Genomic DNA, 20,244 nt, shown 5'->3' on the forward strand with positions numbered 1-20,244 from the left:
GGAAAAAAAAAAAAACTAGATCAGAGGGTCAGAGAAGGCCTCCCTGAAGAGGCAACATTTATACTGAGGCCAGAAGGTATGAACCGTGTGAAATCTAGGGAAGGGCATTCCTGGCAGAAGGTACAGCAGGAGCAAAGGCCCTGAGGCAGGAACAAGGTTGTGATGTTCAAGGAACGGAAAGAAGGTCTGTGGGACGTGAGTGTAGTGAGTAGGAAGAGAGCTATGCGCGCATACACACACACACACACACACACACACACACACAGCCCAAGCCATCCCTGCCCCTGCCACCAAATATTCATTGTATCCATTTCCCCTTGCAGTTGTAACAAATGACCACAAATGTGGTGACTTGAAACAGTATACGTTTATTCTCTTACAACTCTGGAGATCTTACATCTGCTCTAGGGGCAAATCTGTTTCCTTACCTTTTCCAGCTTCTAGAGCTGCATCCCTTGCCTTTCTTGGCTGGGGCCCCTGCCTGCCCCTTCCAGCATGAGCATCTTGCTTCTGGAGTCTCATGGCCTTTGTCTCCCATGGCAGAACTCCCTCTGCTTCCTTCTCATAAGGACACATGTGATGGCATCCTTACGGCCATTATAGTTAATGGCCCATCCAAGATGATCTCCCCAATTTCAAGATCCTTAATTTCATCACCCCTGTAAAGACCCTCTTTCCATATAAGGTAACATATGTGGGTTCTGGGGATTAGGATTTGATGTCTTTGGGGGCCGTTTTCAGCCCCCCACCCCCATCCAACAAGCCCTACTGAGCAATTCTGTGGCCAGACCCTGGACTGGCCATTACTATGAGGTCTCATTGGACTGGGCTCAGTGTTCTTCCTTCTAGACCCCCCTTTGCCATCATTAGCTACATATTTTAGGAAAGCCCCTTGACCTCTCTGGGCCTCGGTTTCCCCATGTGTAAAAGTAGCATGTGGACCAGATGAGCCCTAAGATTCCTTCCAGAACTACCATTCAGGGTCCTCCTGAAGGTCATTGGTGGGCACGCTCATCACAGGCCAAACAACTTACCGGTCCACCTCCTGTCAAACCCACCTGGAAGGTTCACTGCTCCATTCGACCTCCCCAGACCATCACTCCAGGGAGAGGCACTCAAACACCCCTTTAGGTCAGAGGTCACAAACTGGGGATCGAGGGTCACACTCAGATCTCCCTCGAGTTTTATTGGGCCTGCAGAGTTTTCTGAAAAAGCGATTTTGTGGCAAAACAGAGAAATCAAGAGGTTTCACATTAAACCTGGTTTCCAGCCTCTCAAAAATAAAGAGAGCATCGGAAGAGCTATTAGGACCAAGTCTCTATTGTGGGGAGACAACCAGCCTCGGGAGCTGTGCGGGAGCTGGCATGGGCTCTCCAGTGGCCCAGGATCCAAAACCAGCCAATCTGCTCAGCCCAGACGCTGCAAACACTGGAGGTTGAGGATCCTGCCCAGCAATTACAGTCGTGATTGCTGCTGAGCCCAGAGGCCCTCACCTCACTTCTCAGCTAGAGGATTTCGGTAAAATTCCAGCTCTCAAGAGCATACTTTTCTCTCTCACAACCTTCCCCCACCCCAGCATGAAGAGCTCTAGAACAAAGCTTTGCAGAGACCCCAGATTCATTTTCCACAGCCCCCAAGTCCTCCTGTTTTAACTTAGCTCCCAGCATCCACAGCCAGGTGGAGGGGAGGTGGGCGAGAAGGGGGGTGGTCAGGGAATAGTGTGGTGTCTGTGGAGAGATGCAGCAGGCTTCCTGCCAGGAGCAGCTCTCCTCAGCAGCCTCCTTGCCCGGTTGGGCCAGAGCAGGTGGCCCCCACTTCCAGACTGTGCCCTGCACACAGGCTTGGCCCTCCTGTTCCCCATCCTGGGTACTTGGGGTTGGTTGGTGGTCAGCACTGGGCTGATCAACACATGTGTCAACTTCCTGTGGAGTTGACCCCACCCCCTGTGTGAGAGTCCGAGGCCTGGCCCCCAGGAAGCCCCCCAGTTGGAAGGATTTGGCAAAGGTTCTTAGAAGGTCTAGAGATGCCAGACTGACTGTTGGCTTGGGCATGATTGTCTAGCTAGCAAAGTGGAGGAAAAGGAGCTTTGGTTTAGTCCTTGCCAGAAAGCATAGAAAATGCTTGCCAAGTGGGAGTTAGACTTCCATGCCTGGTTTTATGGGGGGAAAGAAGAGAGGGAGCTTGGGGGATGTTGATATTTCTGACCAGGAGGGCTCCTTGCTGTTCACAGCCAAGAGTCAGGCCCAGAGCCCTCCCAGGAAGGTGGGTCTTCAAGGAGGTCTGTGAACCATGTGGGGTGCTTTTGACAATGCAGGTTCCAGGGTTCCCTGGGGACCCAGACTCTCCAAAGGGCGAGTTCAGGAGAGTTTTAACAGTTGATGCTGATGCACTCTGAAGTGAGAAATTCCAAACATGATGGCATGATGGCCCTGGGGTTACTGGTCCACCTAGAATGCAAGCCCACTGGAGGATGGCCTTTCCAGAGGGCTAAGGACACCTGAGAGGAGATAAAAGCCACTTAGTGAAGACATTCTCTTCAATCCCATCTGGGAACAAGGGACAACTGGTAAATAAAGCCTTGTAGACACAGAGATGGGTATAGAACAAGGAAGGGAAGGGCTGGGAAGCATGAGATCGGGGTCCTCAGCCACACCCAAGCCAGTGCTTCTCAATAAGGAGGAGTACATTTGGTTTCCTCTCCAAAGGGACATTGGGCAATGTCTGGAGAGATTTTGGATTGTCACAACTGGGAGGGACTCTGGAAAGGGAAGGAGTGTTACTGGCATCTAATGGGTAGAGACCCCCTAGAGAATGCTGCTAGACATCCTACAAGGAACAGGACAGCCCCCCACAACAAAAAATTACCCAGCCCCCCAAATATCAATAGTTCCAGTTTGAGAAACCCTGATCTAAACTGAGACCACTCCAGGCAGCTGGAAGGACCTACACTCATGAGTATGGCAAAGGGAAGTCACCATCCTGGCTTCTAAGAAGTCAAAACAGTCCCCATCCACCTCCACCTATGGACTCCCAGTATATTTATTTAAATGAAGAAATGATGCATTAAAGTTACGAAAATCTCATTCAACAGATAAAAACATTCAACATCCCTACTTCATTTGGAAAGAAAAATCAATACCTAAATTTGAAGTTCTAATCTCTGTTCTCAGTGATTCTCAGCCAGCACAACAGCAAGAAGGAAACACCTGACTTTCAGGCTTTCTCCACTGCTCATTGGTGCTGTGACCTTTGACAAGTTACCTAATCTCTCTGAGCTTCAATTTCCTTAGTTGTCAATGTAGTGCACATGTTTAGTTAGTTCTGACTATGTATTAGGCATTTTACATGCATGACTTCATTTAACGCCCAGGAGAGGAAGAGTGTGAAGTGGGTGTTGAAGGTTGAGTAGGAGTTGGTTCCTGGCAGAGGGAAGATGAAAGGGCATCCTGGGGACGGCAAGTATAAAGGTAGGAGTGGACAACAGTGTGCTCCTCGGGAAGAGGGGAGACTGGAGATCAGGACCGAGAATAATGGAAGTTGGGAATCTAGAATGGAAGCAGAGAATTCCCAAAGTCCTGTGCTCTGTGAACAGCTTAGAAAGGGTCTGGGTATCTCTGTCTGTGCCCCCCAACCCCCAGGGAAGATGCCCTTCTTGGCTAAGAGCTACGTGCGTCTCCATTCCCCAGTGTTGAGGGATGTTAGGCTTTGAGGGATGCTCACTGCTATAACCAATATGTCCAATGCTACAACCACCAGCTACATTTGGCTACTTAAACATGATGAAAGTTAGATAGCATTTAGATTCAGTTTCTCAGTGACCATAGGCACATTTCAAGTATTCAATTGCCACATGTTACCAGTGGTTATAAAACTGGACAACATAGACGTAGGATGTTCCTCTCATCACAGAGAGTTCTACTAGACCGTGCTTGCTTAGAGGAATCTTTTTTGTTATTATTATCTCAGAAAGAGAGAGAGCGCATGAGTGGGGTGGAGGGGCAGAGGGAGAGAGAGAATGAGAATCACAAGCAGGCTCCACACTCAGCATGGAGCCCGATGTGGGGTTCAATCCCACAAGTCTAGAATCATGACCTGAGCCAAAATCAAGAGTCAGACACTGAACCAACCAACACACCCAGGTGCCCCTTAACTGTTTCACAGAGAACTAGCATTTCCCTTTTTCTGTTTCTGTCTGATCATCCCATACATTAGCAGTAAGAGCAACCACCAATAGGTACCACACAGCTAAGGGCTGTAAGCTTTACCTTATTTAACCTTTGCAGCAATCCCATGAGCAAGGTATTATTAACCCTATTTTAGAGATGAATAAATGGAGAATTCGAAAGTGTGAGTATCCAAAATATTCAAAGTTGCACAGCTTATAGCCAGCAAAGCCAAGAGTTGAACCCAATGCTACCCAACCCATAGCCCATGCTCTTAACCAGCAAACTACCCTGCCTGTACGAACCCCATCAAGCAGCTAGATCCCAGGGTGAGCAAATTTGCAGCAATAAGCCAGATATTTCCCTCAGACCTGGTTATCACTGTCAGACTGAGAGTTGGGAAATACTGACATGTACTTCTGTTTTTGCTCCTGGGTGAATGGAAACAAAATAGCTCAACCTGGATGTTCGCTCTGGTCCCATATTAAAAATACTCTTCCCCTGCTCCTCGCACAGGACTCTTAAATAAGTTTGTTGTTGACAAAACACTTCAAATGCATTATTTAAACAGAGGTGTTAAAGGCTTTTTTACAAAGGGGGAACTGCAACACAGAAGTAGCTCTCCCTGAAAATTCACACAAGACAAGCCATTTTGGAGTTGCTTAGGTAATTGTTGCCTGTTTAATTCTTGCAAACTGGCCTCTTTCAGCAAGAGATGTTGTATTACTTGGTCCTTAGGCTCTGGCTTAGAGTAACTAGTTTTTCCTGTCTCTGTGTTAAAAAAGGAAGGATCTGGGCCAAACATTATTCAGACCTAGTTTCAAATCCCAGCCCTTCTTTGTCTTACTGTGGGAACTCGGGAAACTTACATGACCTTTCCAGGCTCAGTTTTTGCATCTGTAAAATAGGGCTTTTGTTGTCTGTTGGGATAAAATGAAGTAACATCTGTGCAAGCACCTGGTATGTTACACACGCTCCAACAATGCTAACCTCTCTTCTCCGCTGAATCGCCACTTATAGTCATGTGGTATCATGGGATCAGGACTTTCAGAGCTGAGAGGGAGCAGAGTGACATTTAGAGCAGCCCTCTCAACAGACAATTTCTCTGTTTATCACCATGTAGGTGAGCCGTTGACTTGTGAAATGTCTGTAATCAAGAACCACTCCCCGTGTGTTTTGGTGACATTTTTAAAGAGGGTAAAACAGAATGTTCCCTCTGACAATTGCAGACCTCTCCGACCAGAAGAGTCAAAGTGGCTCTGACGCAGGCCACCAGGACTTTTGGAACATTGTGAGGAGGAGAGGTCTGGATGGCCCCGAGTGAGCAGCCAGAGGGCTTGAGCCCTGGCTTCCGATTGACCCCAAATGACTGTCAGCGCCAGACTAGGGGTTGGGGGAAATTACAGAACCAGGATTCTAAGTCCCCAAAGCTGGGAATGTAGAACAAAGGGCTAGGTAACAGCTTTCACACCTGGGACCAAAACCAAGAGGGGCTCCAGAGTAAGCCACAGACAGATGCTATAATCAGAGTATAAAAGTGGACGGGCGAGTTCAAAAGAAGCCAGTTGTCAGGAAGCAGGGGGGCAGCGCCTGGAGAGAGAAAGAGGCGAGGGATGGTCAGGAGGTCTGGATTTCGAGGCAAAGTCAGTCCCATCTCAGCCATGACTTCTCTCCTTCTTAGAGGATGACCAGGCTGTGGAAACTAGCTAAGATAGTCTCCCCCTGAATCTGAGTTCAAGAACAGAGAGCCAGGAAAACTTTGGTGTTAATAAGCCAGCCTTTTGAGTCAGGAACCAGTCTGGGTTTGAGTCCCAACTCCATCATCCCTGGCTGTGTGACCTAGGCTAGTGTTTTAACCTCTCTGAGCCTCAGTTTCCTGATCTTAGGAGGATTCTGAGGATTATGATTATAGTAATGAAGATGCTAATGACGGTGATGATGGAGGAGGTTGGTGATGCTGGTAATGATGGTGATGATGGTGAATACTATGATGTAATGAAGGTGATGATGGTAATGATGACACTGATTATGGCAATGGTGATAGTGATAATGGTTATGCTGATGAGGAGAAGTTGGATGAGGAAGATGGTGGTGGTGATGGTGATGGTGGTGATCATGGTGGTGGTGATGGTGGTAGCAATGGAAGTTTGGATGGTGGTGATGATGGTGGTGATGGTGATGATGGCCATGGTGATGGCACTAATGATGGTGGTGATGGTGGTGATGGTGGTGATGGTGGTGGTGGTGATGATGACGGTTGATGGTGGCAGTGGTGGTCATGGTGATGATGTAATCGTGATGGTGATGATGGTGATGATGCAATCGTGATGGTGGTGATGGTGGTGATGGTAGTGGTGATGGTGATGGTGGCAGTGGTGATGGTGATGATGCAATCGTGATGGTGATGATGGTGATGATGATGGTGATGATGATGGTGGTGGTGATGGTGGTGATGATGCAATCGTGATGGTGGTGATGGTGGTGATGGTAGTGGTGATGGTGATGGTGTCAGTGGTGATGATGGTGATGATGCAATCGTGATGGTGGTGATGGTGGTGATGGTAGTGGTGATGGTGATGGTGGCAGTGGTGATGATGCTGATGATGCAATCGTGATGGTGGTGATGGTGGTGATGGTAGTGGTGATGGTGATGGTGGCAGTGGTGATGGTGGTGATGATGCAATCGTGATGGTGATGATGGTGATGGTGTTGATGGTGATGATGATGGTGGTGATGGTGATGATGGTGGTGATGATGGTAATGATGGTGATGATGGCCATGGTGATGGCAGTAATGATGGTGGTGATGATGGTGATGGTGATGGTGATGATGATAGTGATGTTGGTGATGGTGGTGATGGTGGTGATGGTGATGACGATGGTTGATGGTGGCAATGGTGGTCATGGTGATGATGCAATCGTGATGGTGATGATGGTGATGATGATGGTGATGGTGGTGATGATGGTGGTGATGATGTTGGTGATGATGGTCATGATGGTCATGATGGTCATGATGATGGTGATGATGGTGGTGGTGGTGATGATGGCCATGGTGATGGCAGTAATGATGGTGGTGATGGTGATAATGGTGATGGTGGTGATGATAGTGATGGTGGTAGTGATAATGGTGGTGATGGTGGCAGTGGTGGTCATGGTGATGATGCAATCATGATATTGATGATGGTGGTGATGATGCAATCGTGATGGTGATGATGGTGGTGGTGGTGATGATGGTGATGATGGTGATGATGATGGTGATGATGATGGTGGTGGTGATGGTGGTGATGATGCAATCGTGATGGTGATGATGGTGATGATGATGGTAATGGTGGTGATGGTGAGGGTGGTGGTGATGATGATGGTGATGATGGTGATGGTAGTGATGATGATGGTGATGGTGATGATGGTGATGATGATGGTGATGATGATGGTGGTGGTGATGGTGGTGATGATGCAATCATGATGGTGATGATGGTGATGGTGATGATGATGGTGAGGGTGGTGGTGGTGATGATGGTGATGGTGGTGATGATGATGGTGGTGGTGGTGATGGTGGTGATGATGGTGGTGGTGATGGTGGTGATGATGCAATCGTGATATTGATGATGGTGGTGATGATGCAATCGTGATGGTGATGATGGTGGTGATGGTGATGATGGTGATGATGGTGATGACGATGGTGGTAGTGATGGTGGTGATGATGCAATCGTGATGGTGATGATGATGGTGATGATGGTGATGGTGGTGGTGGTGATGATGGTGACAGGGGTGGTGGTAATGATAATGATGCTGATGAATGGTAATAATGAGAGCCCCCACTTCAGAATGGGTGTGAAGAGTGGGCGGAAAAACTGTGACCTTGAGCATCTTAGCCTTTGTCTCACTTACACCGTCTATAAAATGGTGGTTAATATTCACACCCACCTCACAGAGTCGTCACAAGGGTTAAATTAAAACATTTGTAAAGTGCTTGACACACAATACGTGCTTAATAGACACTAGCTATCATTCTTAATGGTGTTTTATTTTTTTGCTCTGTTCCCCTCATTTTCAGAATCATTTCTGTTTCTCTTGGTCTGTTAAAGTCTTATTATCCATGTTTATTCAGCACTGAGATAACTTATCACCCTGGACCCCAGGACTCATTATCTTATCTGTGGGCATTAAGTTGTCCAGGGGGGTCTGCCAGGAGATGAGCCTTCTGCGTTCCTAGGTCTTTGAAATGGGGAGGGAGGAGCAAAAGCCCTGTCATCATCATTCTGAAGGGATGTCCACACGGTGGGTGCACGCCACCCATCGGTGCCGACGTCAGTGCGCTTTGTGCTTGACGACGGGGCTGCCTTCCCACATGTTGCTGGTGATACTACCGAGGGGCACGCTGGGCACCCACAGCTTGCTGGCTCTACATAGAGTCACGTGGGTGAACCATGGAGGTTCTGTACAGACTCGGAACTTTGAGGGCAGGGCAACCGGCCTGTTGTTCCTGATGTCTTGCCTTTCTCACTTCCCCTGCTTTGCCTTTCAGAGGTATGGATGGCAAGTCACACAAGCCACTGCCCCTGGGCGTGGAGAATGACCGAGTCTTCAGTGACCTGTGGGGGAAGGGCCACGTGCCTGTCGTCCTCAACAACCCGTATTCAGAGAAGGAGCAGGTAAGTGGCCCTCACACTCTACCCGCGGTCCCTGGCCCTTCTCCGGTGTGAAGATGGGGGGAGGGATGCCAAATGGCCAGCCATGTGGGGATGGAAATGAGCCACCATGGCTGAGGGGCGTTGAGGCCAGGAGTGTGTATCCTAGGATATGGATTTTGCCTTTGTTTTGTTTTGTTTGTAATCTTGCTGTACCTCAAATGTAATTCTGTTTCCACCAAGAAAGGCACTCACATGCCATTTGCACTCCAAATTTAGAAGGTAAAGACACATGGTAAAAAGTTTTCTTCTCTCCCCTAATCCCAGCCACACGGTTTCCCTCCACCAAGGCAAGCAATAGTCATCATTTCTGTGGTCCTTTTAGTAATACTTTATGCATAGACTGACGAAGACACACACATATTATTTTCACACAAGTGACAGCACATTATACATATTGCTTTGCACTTTGCTTTTTTCACTTACCGCCGTATCTTGGTGATGAGTCCCCATTAGTGGGCAAAGAGAGTCCTGGTTCTTTTTCGTGGCTATATAATATTCCATTGCATGGCTCCACTGTACTTACTGAGCTCATCCTCCATAATGGACACTTCAGTCACTGCCAGTATTTTGCTGTGACATCCCATAAATGCCTTGCTGTGGCACATGGACAGACTTTTCAATAGAATAAATTCCTAGAAGTGGAATTTCTGGGTCCAAGATTACATACCTTTGTGGTTTTGGCAGACATTGAGAAATTGCTCACTGTAAAGATCGTCCCAAACCTACCAGCCAAGCAGGAGAGTGGTGGTTTCCCCACAGCCCTGCCAACCTAACGTATTACCGAATTTTTCGGTCTTTGCCAATTTGCGGAGATGTGTTTTGACAGCTGAGTCAATACTGTTTCTGAGCATGGATAGATTTGGCCACAGATCAGCAGTGCCTTTTTGTTACCTTCTCGGGTAGCGAACGGACCAGGCCGGCGCAACCCCATTAAAGCATATGAATTTCCCACCCAGCCTCTGCACTGCAGTAAAGTATAGGTCAGAATGACAAATGCGAGGTCAGAACCGGGAGGTGGCCCAGGTCACTCAGCAGGCCACCTTCTTCTCTCCATCTGTCTCAAGCCCTGGACGGCATAGGGCAGGTTGCCAAATTCTGTCTTCTGATGCGTGTATGTGGATGGCACCTTTCACTACTACCGGTTCACCTGAGCAACGACCCAGAGCCTCTCTGTGTAGCCTCAGGGGAGGATGGGACATTCCAGAGCCTCGGTGGGGATTGCTTTCCTCAGCTGCTGATAGCTGGCCAGGAAGACAAGGATGTCACGGGTCTGCGGTAGGTCAGAGCCGTGCTCCCACCAGCCAGTTCCTCTCTCTCTTGCAGTGACCTCTGAATGCTTGGAAGATGAACAGCATCGTAGACTTCTGCTATGCTGTCCTCAAAAGTCAGGGCCACGCTGTGAGCAGGAGGGGACTACTTTCCGTTCATGATTAAATGAACAAAAAAGTTAGCATTTTTCCTTATATTCTCTTTAACTTACAATAAAGGGGTATTGGCATAATTCAGACCTTCCCAAGACAAATAAAAAGGATGGAAAGAGGCAGCCTCAGGCTAGATCCAGGCTATGGACATGAAGTGTTAGGTCTGCACTCTAGCGTCCTAAGAGACAATTTATGTCTGTACTTTGAATCTACTGCCAATGTTTTGCAATTTTACCTAAATATCATAATCACAGCTTCTCTTAACAAAATGTGGACAACCTGACCACCTCGAGCCTGTGTTCTAACGGGACGATAATCTGCATGGACTGAGCAGCAGCTGTCCCTCTAGACAGAGCAAGGACTCCCTAGTTTGTCTCAATCCCCGCTACTCCATATCACATCCCTCTTGTTAAGGCTGTTGTCTGTTGTCACCTTTTATAACATCAATGCTGTTGAGTTTCTTAGGACGAAAGGGAAATATTTTCATATCCATGACTTTGTGATAAGCGGCAGTTAGAGTTAGACCAAGAGATTTATATGTTTCAGGAAACACGAGGAAGATTTCGTGTCTTACAACAATGAAGAATATTCTTTCATGCTTAATATACATCCGTCTTGAAGTTAGCCAAGCTGCCTTGCTGATTTGCCTTAGCTTCCTACCTGTCCCCTCCAGGTATCGGAGTTTATAATCGCTGGTCTGCAGTAACCCCCAAGATCTGACTCACAGAGACAAAGCAGAGGAAGCCTTGACCCCACTAGAAAGACCCTTAAAGTCACTGCCGAAATCGGAGCAGTGGCAGGACGAGAGCCATCTCCTTTTATGCTGTCCACCTCGGTTAGACAGTGATAGCTTGAAAGCCATAACCTCGAACGCCAAGCCTGAGTAGTGAGGTTCTCAATGTTGGGAACAAGAGTGATTAATAGGACCGCTGACCACCCCCGTTTTTGGAGCTTTGTGATGAAATGATCAAATGTCTTAGGTCAGGCAGGCTGCTTTATTTCCAGAATTCCATAAACTGGGTGGCTTACGAACAACAGGTATTTATTTCTCACAGCTCCAGAGGCTGGGAAGTCCAAGATCAAGGCACAGACAATTCAGTGTCTGATGAGAGCCCACTTCCTGGTTTCTGGCAGGTGTCTTCTCGCTGTGTCTTCACAAGGCAAAGGGGCATCTCTCTGGGGTCTCTTTCATAAGACATTAATCCTCTCCATAGGGGCTCCACCCCTGTGATCGAATCCTGTCCCCGAGGCCCCACCTCCCAATACCATCGACCTGGGGGTTAGCTTTCAACATATGAATTTGGGTGGGGGACTCAAGTGCTCAGTGCATAGTCATCAGGGAAAGGTGCTGTGAGACCTTGTCTCAGGACCCCTCGAAATGGCAATTCCCTTTGCTTGGAGAAGTAGAGAAGGTGATAAAGAGAGAAGAAGGGACTGCATCTTCCTGAGATGAAGGCAGCCAGGCAGTTTTAGAATTTGGGAGCCCCTGGACGCATGGGATACAGACCAGCAGTGGTTAGGATGTACATTCACTCCTTTATCATGAGCAAATCCTTGGTGTCGTCCGTGATCCCAAAACCACTGGCCAGCGAGATCATCCTGGCTCAGTTGTCTGAGACTCAGTGTTCATATGCCTCTCAGAAATACAGCTGGAAGGGGACAGAGATCCAAGCGCCTGGTTAAATTGGAATCCAGCCCCAGAGCTAAAGGAAGCAGCCCTGTTACCTCCTGCTAGACATCTCCGTAGGCACAGTGCTAAGAAACGTTTCCCAGGCTGAGCAAATTAATAGAAAAACGTAACGTTCTTCGTTCTGTCCTAAAAGATCGGCGTATGTGCTTAGTCTCTTCTCTACCTGCTCAAAGCCCCTTTACCTGGAGCTCCTGGGATCGGCTTCCTTCCTCCCAGTTGTAACCCACATTTGCTGCTTTTTTAGGCATCTGTGGGGAATAGCATTGTTAATAACACAAAGAGAGACCCGGCCGCTACCTGCCTCTGTGAGTCAGGAATAGACAGCAGAAAGTGGAAGCATAGCTGGTCCGCATCTTCCCCAGGGACCCAGCAAAAGGCAACAGAGTCCAAGTGAAGCAGGGCGGGTGCCGGTTAGACAAGAGAAGGAACTTCCTGATTCAGAAGACTGTTAGCTCCCCAAAGGAATAGTGAGGTCTGCTTCCTCCTTCTTGATTCTCTCCTTCGTCCGAATTCAAGTAAAATCAGCCACAGAAGCACCTTCTCTTAAACCAGTCTCAGGAGGCTGAAATGTCCATCTGTATCTAATGGTTATTTCTCTTGCTAACAGTCTGGTTCAGCAGTGGGCATAGCCAGTGAGACCCAAGTCCCTGGAACACTGGGTGTGATTCGAATTCTCATCTTTGATTGTATCTGGCATGTGCTGGTAGATTAAAAGGATCAGTTTACCCATCACCAAACATTCACCCCATGCCTGCCATGTGCACGGCTCTGGTGGAAGCGAAGATGAGTAAACATGGCCCTCCCTGCCCTTAAGACCTTCGCAGACAAATGTGGGGAGACAGACACAGATACAGCGCAATTAATCTAAAACACAAAGGGACACAAAACACTTGGGGAACATAAATACCTCAGCAGGTATCAGGAAAGGTTTACCTAAAGAAGGGACATTTGAACTGGGTTTTGAAGATCATGTAGGAGTTTGCCTAGTAGGAAGTAGGAAAAGGTATTCTAGTAAAAGGAATAGCAGTGGCTCATACACTGCCTTTTTTTTTCTTGCTAAGGATCATTATTGAACCTCTGAGGCTGTCTTTAGCCTTAATACCAGCGGGGACACATATTGAATTTTGACACCATTCTAAAGGCCCTTTACGTAATAACCCTCTGAAGTGCAAATGCCATCCTGGGAAAGTGACTTGAGAAACTGCCATTGGTCTGTTCTCCCTGCAAAACCTCAGGATTTGAATCAAGCCCCTCTCAGCTTCCCTTCTTATTTTTTTTAATTAAAAAAATTTAATGTTTATTTATTTTTGAGAGAGAGAGAGAGAGAGAGAGAGAATCCAAAGCAGCCTCCAGGCTCTGAGCTGTCAGCACAGAGCCCGACACAGGGCTTGAACTCACAAACTGTGAGATCCTGGCCTGAGCTGAAGTCCGACTGAGCCACCCAGGTGCCCCTCAGCTTCCCTTTCATTAAGCACCTTACCCGCCTGGTTTGCTTTCCTAAAGGGGGAAAGGGTGTCCACCTTAAGGGCAGAATGTCTATTTTCAGATGCTAATTAAGCATTGGTCGTCCAGTCCTTAGTAGATGTGAGGGAGGGTCTTGAGCCTGGGGGAGGTGGGATGTCCAATGTCATCCTCCCCCCATCTTATTCAGCCTGCTGCCTGTCTCTCCAGCCTCTTGCTGACAGAGACGGAGCCTGGCATTTCCTCACCCCTGGGGACCTGGGGCTGGCTGGCTGCTTTCAAAATGTCAAAATCTGTTGAGAAGCTCTTCTCTACTATGAGGTACGCGTCGGCATCATCCCAGTCTCTCTGGGGAGCCCCAAATTATGAGGCGTGTGGGGAGTGCTTGAGGATCCCCAGTCTTGAGAGGATCAGAGGAGGTCTGGGCCCCTCTCCACTCAGGCACAAGCCCCAGCTGGCCAGCAGGTGCTGGCTTTGCTGAAAACCGAAAGGCGAAAGGCGGCAGCCGGCCCCACCCCGGCTGCATCCGAATGAAGGCAAACCAGCAGAACTGTCTGCCTCTCGATGACAACCCAGCCTGCCACAGGGAAAGCTAAGTCAGCCCTGACTCACCGCGCGTTCACGATGTCAGGACAAAAATAACAATAATGAGGATTCCGACACCACCCTGTGCGGTGTGGCCATTGGAACCCTCAGACTCCCCACCCTCAGCACGGGGCCAAGAGCTCAGCTCTGGGGTCCGCTGGGTTTGGGCCTCATCCCACTGGTGACCTTGGACAGAGAACAAATTTGCACCTGCACCGAGGCTCTGTTTCCTAACAGATTCATCCAGTCGTGGGGAGGTGAGGTGTGGAATGGCAGGATCTGTGGCAATAGTCGCTGATATTTGCTGAGCAACCTCAGGCACGGTGCTGGGCGCTTCGGGTCCGTGGTCTCCGTTGACCCCCAGCCCAATTCAGTGAAGTTCTATCGCCCCCATCTGACAGATAACTAAACTGCGGCACAGAGGGTTAGCTGGATGAAGGTCACATGACTAGTGCGTGATGGAAATGGGCCTTGAACCCAGGCCACGGAGCCCACTCTTAATTCTTAAAAGTCCGGCGCAGAATAAGCGTTCCAAAAATGTGCATGATTATTATCGCTGCTTTTGCTGGCGTTTCATCTGGCTAATTCTCATGTTGCTGATTCAGATGTAGATTTACTGCTAATTGTTATATTGCTAACGGGAGGCACATAGGGCAGGAAGCACAATCCCCTTTATACAGATGACACCCATGGGGCTTAGAAAGGGAAGGTAAGCGGCCACGGAGTCACCGAGTGACACAGCTGGACCTGTCTCCCTCTGTGACTCCGTTGTCGTTCTCGTCGATCGTTGAGATCGAGGCAGTGTGTGTATCTTTCTACCACTGCTTGAGGCCAGGCTCTGGGAGGATACACTGCGAGCAGCCTGTCTGCAGTGGGAAGGCGGGGGCTTTGCGGGCCCAGCTCTGTTGCCTGTCAGCTGTTAATTTGAAGCTTGTCATTGCACCTCTCAGAGCCTCTGTTTTCTCCTCTGAAAAATGGGTTTGCCATGAGGATTCCGTGAGCCCCTGGATGTGCAATGGCCTGGCCCCAGCCGGGCACCAAATAGGCATTCACGGAACGCCGCTCACGATGGAAGGAGATGGGACACGATCACTGCCCTGCAGAAGTTCACCGCCTGGGCATCGTCTTTTCGTCAAATAGTTGCCTCAACCTCCGGAAACTTCCATGTCCGAGACAAGCTACAGACATCACATACACACACACACACATGGCAGTTATTATACCGTGATAGTTGGAATCTCGTAGAATCACACTCAGACGTTCCCTGCAGGCCTGCCTGGCGGGCGTTAGCCAGAGACACTGGCTCCATCGGGCTGCCGGTGGATTATTCCCTTCCCTAAGCCTCTCTGAGCACTTAAGGAAACTCCTGTGTTTGGAGATTAATCTCTCTCTGTGGGAAGGTGCCCAAATCGCAAGCGATAAACTGCTACTGAACTCATTATCGCCCCCAGCTCAATCGGACTAGCTATCCCTTGGTTGGTTCCAGCTCGTGACCAGGATAAGACCATCTAGGCTGGATTTCCCCAAAGTGCCTTCAGTACCCTCCTCTGTTACGTTACCCAGTGTTCCAGGGACGCCCTCAAACAGGGGACAAAAACAGCCTCAGCAAAGATACTCCTGGGAATTATGTGGGGCAGAGTCTTCGTCAGGCCCCAGTGGCAGCCAAATCCAAACCTTGTTTCCCTCCACCCACGATGTCACCTGCTGGTGACCCTCAGGGTCTTTGTAGGTCATTTAGCCATGAGATCAGCCTTCCTATCCTGCCGCCCCAGGTGGTCAGAGCCAGGGAGGAGCCAGGAAGCGGGGCCTGAGTTGATGGGGGTTTGGGTTCAGCCCTGCAGGAATTTCCACGTCTTTTGCTAACTGTTTGTTTTAATAGTGAGTATATTCAAAGCAAGCCGTCCTGGCGCTTTCCAATGCGACAATGATGTCTGGGTCAGGAATCCGTGACACCACTCCGCGTGCTTATCCATCGCATCAAACCGTATTCCTATTCTTTTCCCAGATAAGCCAAGTTCGGTCAAAGTCATTTTTCCTCTTTGTGGAAACTGGTAGTTCTCCCAGCAGATCCTTAGAGGTCAATAGAGCCCCAACCCACTTCCATTTTCCGAGGGTCCTAGGATATTTTATTTTTTTTAATTTTTTTTTTATTTTTTTAACGTTTATTTATTTTTGAGACAGAGACAGAGCATGAATGGGGGAGGGTCAGAGAGAGAGGGAGACACAGAATCTGAAACAGGCTCCGGGCTCTGAGCTGTCAGCACAGGGGCCCGATGCGGGGCTCGAACTCACGGACCACGAGATCGTGACCTGAGCCGAAGTTGGCGCTCAACCGACTGAGCCACCCGGGCGCCCCCAGTCCTAGGATATTTTAAAAGGTAAAAAGGACAAAACATAATCACCAAGCTTGTTGTGCATTTTAAATATTTACCTTTAGCAAGTTAATGCTCTCATTTAAACACGCACACTGTGCCAGTGTAGCAGAAGGGGGTTAGGCCACAAGGTAATTCCAAGATTTCTTTTAAAGTGAATTCGGGGCGCCTGGGTGGCTCAGTTGGTTAAGTGTCCAACTTCAGCTCAGCTTATGATCTTGCAGTTTGTGGGTTCGAGTCCCGAGTCGGGATCTGTGCTGACAGCTTAGAGCCTGGAACCTGCTTCGGATTCTGTGTCTCCCTCTCGCTTTCTACCCCTCCCCCACTCGTGCTCACTCACTCTCTCTCTCTCCCTCCCTCTCAAAAATAATAAAATAAACGTTAAAATTAATTCATAATGCACAGATATATTTTGGTCTGGTAATGGGACCAAATTTAGAGTTGTCTAATAACATTTAGTTACCTCACGACATCAGTGCAACTTTAAGCATCTACTCAACAAAATAACTTAAAGACCCCTTATCTGCAGAGGCCCTTGTCTGTGGATCCAAACTGTGATGGTCTGACTGTAGAGTACCTCCTTTCTTTAATCATCCTCTACAGAAAATGAACTGTTGAATTGGGGGAGGGGGGTAGAGAATAAACGATTTCAAGCTTCGGTAGACTTATTATAAAGAATTAATCACTTTAGAAATAACGCTTGGAATACACTACAAGGAAATTATACTCCAAGGTACAAAACACAGTTGGTTAAGTTTTTCTTTTTTTTTTTTTTTAATGTTTATTTATTTTTGAGAGAGAGAGAGAGAGAGCACGTGCACAGGATAGGCAGAGAGAGAGGGAGACAGGATCCCAAGTGGGCTCTGTGCTAACAGTAGAGCCCGATGCGGGACTCAAACCCACGAACCGTGAGATCGTGCCCTGAACCGAAGCTGGATGCTTACCCAACTGAGCCACCGAGGTGCCCCAGTTAAGTTTTATAAGTAGCAATTTTTTTCACGGCACAGATGGGTACATACCTGCTGGTTTGCGGTCTGTGGTCCTGGCCCCTGAGCTGCCACAGCTCATAACCGGGTTACGCTTGCTGCCCTGGGGAGGAGGTGCCCACAGGCTGCGACAGTGCTGCTTGAGGCTGCAGCTGAGGGCACGGCGGCGTGCGGCCTCTGGCCCCCCAGGGTGGCTGGCCTGACGCCCGGCTCAGCCCCAGGATGCTGCCCTCTTTTTAGGACAAGCCAAGCGCCGCGGGTTGCTGCAGGCCCAGGAGGGAGAAGCTGTCCCTGGTGCTGACAAAGTGTAAGAAGTTACTTGCCTCGTACAGGTTTGGGCTTTAGCTGCTGAGTTCGTTCCCGGGGCTGTTCTTACAAAGCATGACAAACTGGGTGGTTTAAACAACAGAAGATGTATTGTCTCATGGCTCTGGAGGCTGGAGAGCTCCTGGAATCAAGGTGTTGGCAGGTTGCTTCCTTCTGAGGGCTGCGAGGGAGAATCTTCCTCAGGCCTGTCTCGTTGGCTTGGGGATGCTCACACGGCTTCTCCCTCTGTGTGTGTGTGTGTGTGTGTGTGCCTCGAAATTCCCTCCCCACTTTTTTTTAAAAGTTTATTTATTTTTGAGAGGGAGAGAGAGCAGGGGAGGGGCAGAGAGAGAGGGGGAGACACAGAATCCGAAGCAGGCTCCAGGCTCCGAGCTGTCAGCACACAGCCCGACACGGGGCTTAAACTCATGAACTGTGAGATCATGACCTGAGCTAAAGTCAGATGCTTAACCAACTAGGCACTCAGGTGCCCCCAAATTTCTCCTTTTTATAAAGGCACTGGCCATATTGGATTAGGGCCCACCTGAATGACCTCATTTTAATTTAATTGCCTTGTTTAGGACTCCACATAAGGCCATATTCTTTTTTTTCTTTTAATTTTTTTAATGTTTATTTATTTTGAGAGAAAGAGAGAGTATGAGCAGGGGAGAGAGAGGGAGAGAGAATCCCAAGCAAGCTCCACACTGTCAGCACAGAGCCCAACGCAGGGCTTAGTCTCATGAACCGCAAGAACATGACCTGAGCCGAAATCTAGAGTCAGACCCTTAACTGACTGAGCCACCCAGGTGCCCCAAGGCCATATTCTGAGGTGCTGGAGGGTTAGGACACCAGCATATGAGTATGGGAGAAACACAGTTCAGCCCATTAATGGTTCCTAAGATGTTGTGTCTCCCAAGGGCTTCCCTCCCTGCTGTCAAGCTCTTGGCCCCATCCCACTGGGAGGCCCCTGACTGTGACAGCCCACAGTTGGGGGAGGACAAGGTGCTTGGCCTCTATTTCTAGATCTCCCAGATTCTGATGTCTCGTGTCTATCTTCCTGCCTTCAAATCCCCCTTCCCTCCACCTTGCCATCCCTTCTGCTCCTTACTCCCTAATCTCTGCTAGAAAGCTCCAGAAGGTTCCAGAAGGCTCACCATACTCCCACTCACGAAGAACCTGCGAGTCAGTGTTGACTTGGTCCCCTGCCCTCCCACCCTCTCACACCCCCAGGCTGTCTTTGCTGCTGCTGGCACCCCAATCTCCAGCTCCTCCCACCCCCCTGCAGCTGCGGCTGTGTTCTGCCTTCCCGGCTTCCCACCTGCACATGGGCCTCTCTTCCCTCACCCTCTCCCCACTGCAGCCCTTGTAGTCATGTGTCCTGAACTAGAGCTTTGATAAGCTCCCCCCTGCATCAGGCAGCTTCCAGGGTCCCCCCTTCTCTACTAAGTCAAGACAAAAGCCTTTGGCTTAGCCTTCGAGGGGCTCTATAATTTTGAAATGCATTTAGACCTGGCATCCATCAGCACCATCACAAAATACCACAGGCTCTGGGGCTTAAACGTAGAAAGTTATCTCTCATAGCTCTGGAGGCTAGAAGTCAGAGGTCAGGATGCCAGCACAGTCACATTGGGTGAGGGCTCCCTGCTTGGCTTGCAGACGGCCGCCCTCACTGTACCCTAACTCTGCCTTTCTGTGTGTGCGCTGAGAGAAAAAGACAAAGAGAGAGATGTCTCTTCCTCTTCTTATAAGGCCACCAATCCTATCAGTTTAGGTCCCACTCTCATGGCCTCTTTTAACCTTAATTACTTCCTAAAGGTCCTGTCTCCTAACAGGGTCATATGGGGAGTTAGGGCTTTAACGTATGTATTCAGGAGGGACACAGTTCAGTCCATCGCAGACCTCAAGTGTTTGTAGCATATGCAGATAGAGCTAAGTGGACAGCGGGTAGAGAGAAAACTGTATCTATATCTAATTATCTGTATAAGACATAGAGACATAGATACGTATGCATTCACCTACAGAAACATATATACTCATAAATTGCAGGCAGGGATAAGGGCCTTGAAGAAAAATAAAGCATGATAAGGGAACAGGGAATATCAGTGGTGGGGTGCTGTTTTAAAAGATGATCGGGAGAGATCGCTAATGCAGGTGGAGACATAAGTAACATAAACTGAAGCATTCAGCCACTGGAATTCGATTCTTTGGATCAAGAGTCCACAGACTTTTCTGTAAAGGGAGAGGTAGGAAATATTTTTGGCTTTTGTGGGCTGTATGATCTTGGTCTCTGTTACAACTACCCTGCTCTGTTGCTGTATCACAAAAGCCTCCACAGACAATATAGAAACAAATGCGTATGGCCATGTGCCAATAAAACTTTATTTATGAACACTGAAGTTTGAACTTCATGTACCTTGTATGTGTTATGAAACATTACTCTTTTTTTTTGATATTTTTATTCAACAGGCTAAAAACTGGAAAACGATTCTTAGCTCATGGGCTGTATAAAAATGTGCAGGGGACCAGGTTTGGTCCCCGGGCTGCAGTTTGCAAACCTTTGCACGCAACCA

General features: G+C 48.6%; 1 protein-coding gene across 4 annotated transcripts in view; it reads left to right on the plus strand.

Annotated features, from left to right (window-relative positions):
• NOS1 (nitric oxide synthase 1) overlaps positions 1-20,244 on the plus strand; it is a 182,522-nt gene that overhangs the window by 103,452 nt on the left and 58,826 nt on the right. For all 4 annotated transcript variants that reach the window (XM_058691151.1, XM_058691154.1, XM_058691153.1 and 1 more), the window contains exon 3: positions 8,688-8,814. In XM_058691151.1, the coding sequence (XP_058547134.1) occupies positions 8,688-8,814 (127 nt within the window). The remainder of the gene's footprint in view (positions 1-8,687; positions 8,815-20,244) is intronic.

Source organism: Neofelis nebulosa, chromosome 11, assembly GCF_028018385.1.
Source record: "Neofelis nebulosa isolate mNeoNeb1 chromosome 11, mNeoNeb1.pri, whole genome shotgun sequence".
NCBI classification, from domain to species: Eukaryota; Metazoa; Chordata; class Mammalia; order Carnivora; family Felidae; genus Neofelis; species Neofelis nebulosa.